The 7,042-nt window shown below is 45.8% G+C and overlaps 1 protein-coding gene across 1 annotated transcript; it reads right to left on the bottom strand.

Annotated features, from left to right (window-relative positions):
- Positions 1 to 494: 494 nt before the first annotated feature.
- Positions 495 to 2,835, bottom strand: LOC138901667 (uncharacterized). Its single transcript, XM_070189445.1, has 2 exons — positions 1,639 to 2,835; positions 495 to 554 (listed from the first exon to the last, which is right to left on the bottom strand). The coding sequence occupies exons 1-2, from the start codon at positions 2,833 to 2,835 to the stop codon at positions 495 to 497; spliced, it is 1,257 nt and encodes a 418-aa protein (XP_070045546.1).
- Positions 2,836 to 7,042: the final 4,207 nt, after the last annotated feature.

Below are 7,042 nucleotides of genomic sequence, written 5' to 3'. Positions count from 1 at the left end.
GACAAGCAGATGGGGATCATCATACTGGCGCTCTCTGATGCGATCATATAAAGAAGACCGAGAAACCACACAAGCCAAAAATCGATTCGGCTCGAAAACATCCAATCTAACAAACTGTTTGGCCAAGGCCTGAATATCCAAGGCTAAAGGCCTCTCTGTTACTGGTAAGTATGCTAAGCTTCCCAAACTCTCCGCCTTACGACTCAAGGCATCAGCTACCACATTACCCTTTCCGGGATGATAAATAATGGTGATATCATAATCCTTAAGTAACTCCAACCACCTTCGCTGCCGCAAATTAAGATCCTTCTGTTTAAATAGATGTTGTAGACTCCGATGATCGGTATAAACCTCACAATGGACACCGTACAAGTAATTCCGCCAAATTTTCAAGGCATGAACAATAGCTGCTAGCTCAAGGTCATGTACCGGATAATTATTCTCATGTACCTTTAACTGTCTGAACGCATAGGCAATCACCCTACCGTCTTGCATCAGTACTGTGCCGAGACCAATACGCGACGTGTTACAATACACAGTATAAGACCCTGAACCTGTAGGCCACACCAATATTGTAGTTGTAGTCAAAGCTGTCTTGAGCTTCTAAAAGCTCTCTTCATATTCATCCGACAACCTGAACGGAGCACCTTTCTGGGTCAATTTAGTCATAGGCGATGCAATAGACGAGAAAACTTCCACGAAGCGATGATAATAACCGGCCAAGCCGAGAAAACTCCGAATCTCAGTAACTGAAGTTGGCCTGGACCAACTCTTAACTGCCTCTATTTTCTTTGGATCCACCTTAATCCCTTCACTGGACACTATGTGTCCCAAGAATGCTACCGAACTAAGCGAGAACTCACACTTAGAGAATTTGGCATAAAGTTTCTCCTCTCTCAGCCTATGTAGTACAATACTCAAGTGTCGTGCATGCTCCTCCTGGCTACGTGAGTACACCATGATATTATCAATAAATACTACAACAAATGAGTCAAGATATGATTGGAATACACTATTCTTCAAGTGCATGAATGCTACTGGGGCATTTGTTTGCCCAAACGACATCATAAGGAATTCATAGTGACTATAACGAGTCCTGAATGCCGTTTTTAGAATATCCGAATCCCAAATTTTTAACAGGTGGTACCCAGATCTCAAATCAATTTTGGAGAATACCCTCGCTCCCTGAAGTTGGTCAAATAAATCATCAATACACGGCAAATGATACTTATTCTTGATTGTAACTTTGTTCAACTGAATGTAATCGATACACATCCGTATAGTACCATCTTTATTTTTCACAAACAGAACCAGTGCACCCCAAGGCGACACACCAGGCCTAATAAACCCCTTATCAAGAAGTTCCTGAAGTTGCTATTTCAATTCTTTTAACTCAGCTGGTGACATACGATACGGAGGAATAGAAATGGGATGAGTGCCCTGCACCAAGTCAATACCGAAATCAATATCCCTGTCGGGCGGCATACCCGGCAGGTCTGCAGGAAATACATCAGGAAAGTCTCTCACTACCGGTGTTGAATCAATAGTAGGAGTATCTGCATCAATATCTCTCACAAAAGCCAAGTATGACAAACACCCCTTCCCAACCATACGTTGGGCTTTCAGATAAGAAATTACCTTGCTAGGAGCATAGTCTAGAGAACCTCTCCACTCAACCTTTGGCAACCCCGGCATGGTCAACGCCATGGTTTTTGTGTGACAGTCTAGAATAGCATGACATGGAGACAACCAATCCATACACAGAATTACATCGAAATCAACCATATTGAGCAATAGAAGATCAACTCTATTCTCCAATCCCCCAATAGTTACCACACATGACTGATACACATGGTCCACAATAATAGTATCGCCCACCCGCGTAGATACACAAATAGGTGAAACTAAGGGCTCACGGGGTATATCCAAATGATGAGTAAAGTACGATGACACATATGAATAAGTAGAACCAGGGTCAAATAATATAGAAGCCTCACTATGGCACACTGAGACAATACCTGTGATCACTGCATCTGAAGCAATAATATCTGGTTTGGCAGGAAAAGCATAGAATCGGGCCTGACCGCCCCCTGATCGGCCTCCCCCTCTTAGGCGACCCCTAGCTACCTGACCCCTACCCCAAGCTGGTTGGGCGGGCGGTGAAGTAACTGGTGCTGAAGTTGTAGTCTGACTTCTGTACTGCACTAGACCTCCTGAGCGACGAGGACATTGTCTCCACATATGCCCAAATTCCCCGCACTCAAAGCAGCTCCCCGGTACTGGTGGTGGTGCTGATTGAATCGGGCCCCGAGAACCAGAATAACTGCTAGAAGCACCCGGTGCAAATGAACCCTGATCTGAAGAGGCACGGGATGAACTCTGGGCTGGAAGGGAGCCGAGGAATGGCTGACCCTGATGAGAACTGTATGAACCATGGCTGGATGATGCACCACGGTGAACTGGACGACCCGTTTGAGCGTGCCTGTAAGGACGACCCCTACCACGGTAAAACTGTCCCCCTGAAGGAACACCGCAGAAATCACCTGGACCACGAGGCCTTTTGGCCTCCCTCTCTCCACGTTCCTGACTATGGACCACTTCTATCTGCCGAGCAATGTCAACTACCTTATCAAAAGTAGCACCCGATACTCTCTCCCGAGTCATGACTAACCACAACTGATATGTGAGGCCATCAATGAACCTCCTAATCCTCTCCCTATCAATTGGAACCAACCAAACTGCGTGACGAGCCAATTCAGAAAACCTCATCTCGTACTGGGTCACAGACAAGCCATCATGCCAAAGCTGCTCAAACTGTCTACGCAGCTCCTCCATGCGAGACTATGGCACGAACTTCTCCAAAAAGAGAATAGAGAACTCCCGCCATGTAAGTGGTACTACACCGACCGGCCTGCGCCTCTCATAAGTCTCCCACCATCTGAAGGAATCTACAGAAAACTGAAAAGTAGTGAATGGGACCCCACTGGTCTCCAAAATACCCGATGTCTGAAGCATCCGCTGGCACTTATCCAGAAAACCCTGAGCATTTTCTGACTCAGCACCGCTAAATGATGGAGGTCGAAGCCTCCCAAGCCTCTCCAGTCTCCTCTGATCATCATTTACTATAACAAGGACTGCCGAGGCCTGAGTAGCAACAGTCGGCTGGGCCGGTATTGCCCCTGGTATCTGAAGTCCCTGCACTACCTACTCTGGAGCGCGGGAAACAGGGGTGTGAGTACCTGCCCCGATCTGAGAAGTGGCTGGTGTGTCCTGAGCCGAAACCACCTGAGCAAGGCTAGTGCAAACTATCAATATATGAGTCAAAGCCTCTTGTAGGTCTGGAATCTCAATGAGCACAGCTGGTGCCTGAGCGGGTCCCGCCGGCTCTACTACATTTGGAATCTGCTCCTGAGCTAGAGCAACTGGTGGTGCTACAGGTGCCTCTCCAACTGCTGTACGAGTGACACCTCGACCTCTATCTCGGCCCCGGCTTCTACCAAGGCACCCACCTCTCGTGACCCTAACTGGTGGCACTGGTGGCTGACCGTCCGATCCGGTAGTACGTGTTTTCACCATTTGTGAGAGAATAGAATAACATAATTTTAGTTTTCCGGAATCAATAAGTTTGCACGATAGATTACAAGAAAGTGAAATTTTCCTAAAGGTTCGGCAGCCTCTCGAAGATAAGTACAGACGTCTCAGTACCGATCCTCAAGACTCTACTAAAACTGCTCATGACTCGTGAGACCTATGTAACCTAGGATCTGATACCAACTTGTCACGACCCAAAATCCCAACCTGTCGTGATGGCGTCTATCATGGTACTAGGCCAGCTGACTCTTAAATCTCTGCCAACCACTTCGAGGAATAGGTAACTGCCACAGGAATGAAATGCGCTGACTTAGTCAGCCTATCCACAATGACCCAAACTGCATCGAACTTCCTCTGAGTCCGTGGGAGTCCAACAACAAAGTCTATAGTGATACACTCCCACTTCCACTCAGGAATATCTAACCTTTGAAGTAAACTACCAGGTCTATGATGCTCACACTTTACCTGCTGGAAAATTAGGCACCGAGCTACATAGGCAGCTATGTCCTTCTTCATTCGCCTCCACCAATAATGCTGCCTCAAGTCCTGATACATCTTGGCAGCGTCCGGATAAATAGAATGCCGGGAACTGTGGGACTCCTCAAGGATCAGCTCACAAAGTCCATCCACATTAGGCATGCAAATATGAGCCTGCATCCTCAAAACTCCGTCATCTCCAACAGTAACCTGCTTGGCACCACCATGCCGCACTATGTCTCTAAGGAAAAGTAAATGAGGATCGTCATCCTATCGATCTCTGATGCGCTCAAATAAAGAAGACCGAGCAACTGTATAATCTAGAACACGGCTGGGCTCAGAAACATCTAACCTCACGAACTGGTTGGCCAAGGCTTGAACATCTAATGAAAGCGGTCTCTCACCAACTGGAATATATGCAAGGCTACCCATACTGACTGACTTTCTACTCAAAGCATTGGCCACCACATTGGCCTTCCCGGGAAGATACAATATGGTGATATCATAGTCTTTCAATAGCTCCAGCCACCTCCTCTGCCTCAAATTGAGTTCCTTCTGCTTGAACAAATACTGCAAGCTCCGATGATCAGTGAATACCTCACATGGCACGCCGTAAAGATAGTGCCTAATCTTCAGCGCGTGAATAATGGCTGCCAGCTCTAGATCATGAACATGGTAATTCTTCTCGTGAACCTTCAGTTGTCGTGAAGCATATGCAATAACCTTGCCACCTTGCATCAATACCGCACCCAGACCAATACGAGATGCATCACAATATACTGTATAAGATCCTGAGCCTGTGGGTAATACCAATGCTGGTGCCGTAGTCAAAGCTGTCTTGAGCTTCTGAAAGCTTGCTTCACACTCGTATAACCACCTGAACGGGGCACCCTTCTGGGTCAATCTGGTCAACGGGGCTGCCATGGATGAAAACCCCTCCATAAATCGATGGTAATAGCCCGCCAAACCCATGAAACTACGGATCTCTGTAGCTGACGTGGGTCTAGGCCAATTCTGGACTGCCTCAATCTTCTTAGGATCCACCTGAATACCCTCTGCTGATACAACGTGACCCAAGAAAGCAATTGAACTCAACCAAAACTCGTATTTTGAGAACTTAGCATATAACTGGCTGACTTTCAGAGTCTGAAGAATGATCCGAAGGTGCTGCTCATGCTCCTCTCGACTGTGGGAGTAGATCAAGATATCATCAATAAACACAACAGCAAAGGAATCCATGTAGGTTTTGAACACGCGGTTCATCAAATCCATGAATGTTGCTGGGGCTTTTGTCAGCCCAAATGACATCACTAGAAATTCATAATGCCCATACCGAGTCCGAAAAGCTGTCTTAGGAATATCGGATGCCCTAATCCTCCACTGATGGTAGCCAGATCTCAAATCAATCTTTGAAAACACTTTGGCTCCCTGAAGCTGATCAAATAAATCATCAATCCTCGGCAATGGATATTTGTTCTTGGTGGTGACTTTGTTCAACTGCCGATAATCTATACACATCCTCATCGATCCATCTTTTTTCTTCACAAACAACACCAGTGCACCCCAGGGCAAGACACTAGGTCTAATGAAGCCCTTATCAAGCAAATCTTGCAACTGCTCCTTTAATTCTTTCAACTCTGGTGGGGCCATGCGATAGGGCGGAATGGAAATAGGCTGAGTGCCCAGAGCCAAATCAATGCAGAAATCAATATCCCTGTCGGATGGCATCCCCGGCAGGTCTGCAGGAAACACCTCTGGAAACTTACGAACAACCGGCACTGAATCCATGGAAGTAACCTCCACACTAGAATCGCGGACATAAGCCAAATAAGCTAGACACCCCTTCTCCACCATATGCCGAGCCTTCATATAAGATATAACCCTGCTGGCAGAATGGCCAAGATTCCCTCTCCACTCTAATCGAGGCAACCCCTGCAAGGCTAAGGTCACCGTCTTGGCGTGACAATCTAATATACCATGATAAGGTGACAGCCAATTCATACCCAGTATGACATCAAAATCAACCATGTAGAGAAGTAGAAGATCTACACGAGTCTCAAGACTCCTAATGATGACCACATGTTGCAAAGGTTTAAAGAGAAACTGAACATTTGTTATGAGCTGGACATATTTCTGCTATAATAACTCCAAAACTGCACTGCTTGGCCACGTCATGGGAAACTATAATACTAGGAACAAAGTGAGATACTTAATGCGTAATGTCCTAAGTGGCCATAAAAGTAATACTAAGATAGGCAAACAGTGGATTTTCTTATGATGAATTTGTGAGAATCCCAAGTTTCAGAGTAACTTTCTGTGGTCAAGTTCACAGAGCATTGCAGTGCTATCTTGTAAAATAAACTCCCACAAAAGTGTGGAGATCCAGGGAGTTTTACTATAGCTTACTCTTTAGGCACTCTAAATTTTGATTAGTCTTTAGGTGATTTCAATTAATCTAATGCCATTATCTATTTACAGGAAAATAGTTTAGGAGATTGGAGAGTTAAGGTCGGTGCCAATATTTTTGCAGCTGGCAGACCAAACGAGTATAACACCCGAGGGGATAATAGAAGATGTTTTGGTGCAGGTGGATAAGTTCGTATTTCCTGTATATTTAATAGTGGTGACTATAGAGGAGAACAAGGAGGTCCCCCTCATCCTAGGAAGACCATTTTTAGCAACGACTAGAGCTATACTAGATACACATGATAGAAAACTCATTCTTAGAGTGGGTGAAGAGACTGTGACTTTCGAGATGAATGTAGCAAGTGTAGTAAAAAAGGAGAAGCCAGGTGCAAATGTTGAATGGAAGATGAAGAGTTCAAAAGAGAAGGCTCTAGTGATTGAGAAAGACAAGTGTGGGGGTGTACCCCAAGAAGGCTGAGAAGAAGTTGTCTGCGTGGATGTGTGCACTAGTTTGGGCACGTGGAATGGAGCCCGACTTCGACTCAGACCCCGACTGAAAATTCAGGAA

The sequence above is a fragment of the Nicotiana tomentosiformis genome, chromosome 11 (genome assembly GCF_000390325.3).
Source record: "Nicotiana tomentosiformis chromosome 11, ASM39032v3, whole genome shotgun sequence".
NCBI classification, from domain to species: domain Eukaryota; kingdom Viridiplantae; phylum Streptophyta; class Magnoliopsida; order Solanales; family Solanaceae; genus Nicotiana; species Nicotiana tomentosiformis.
The sequence above is the reverse complement of the archived record's forward strand: the minus strand, read 5'-3'. Positions and strand labels throughout refer to the sequence as shown.

Excerpts from the sequence above, each read along its gene's own strand:
- LOC138901667 (XM_070189445.1), bottom strand. The coding sequence starts at position 2,835 with ATGGAGGAGCTGCGTAGACAGTTTGAGCAGCTTTGGCATGATGGCTTG. Across the intron at positions 555-1,638 it reads TAGACTATGCTCCTAGCAAG|GTTCAGGGTCTTATACTGTG; the intron begins GTAATTTCTTAT and ends TGTGGCCTACAG.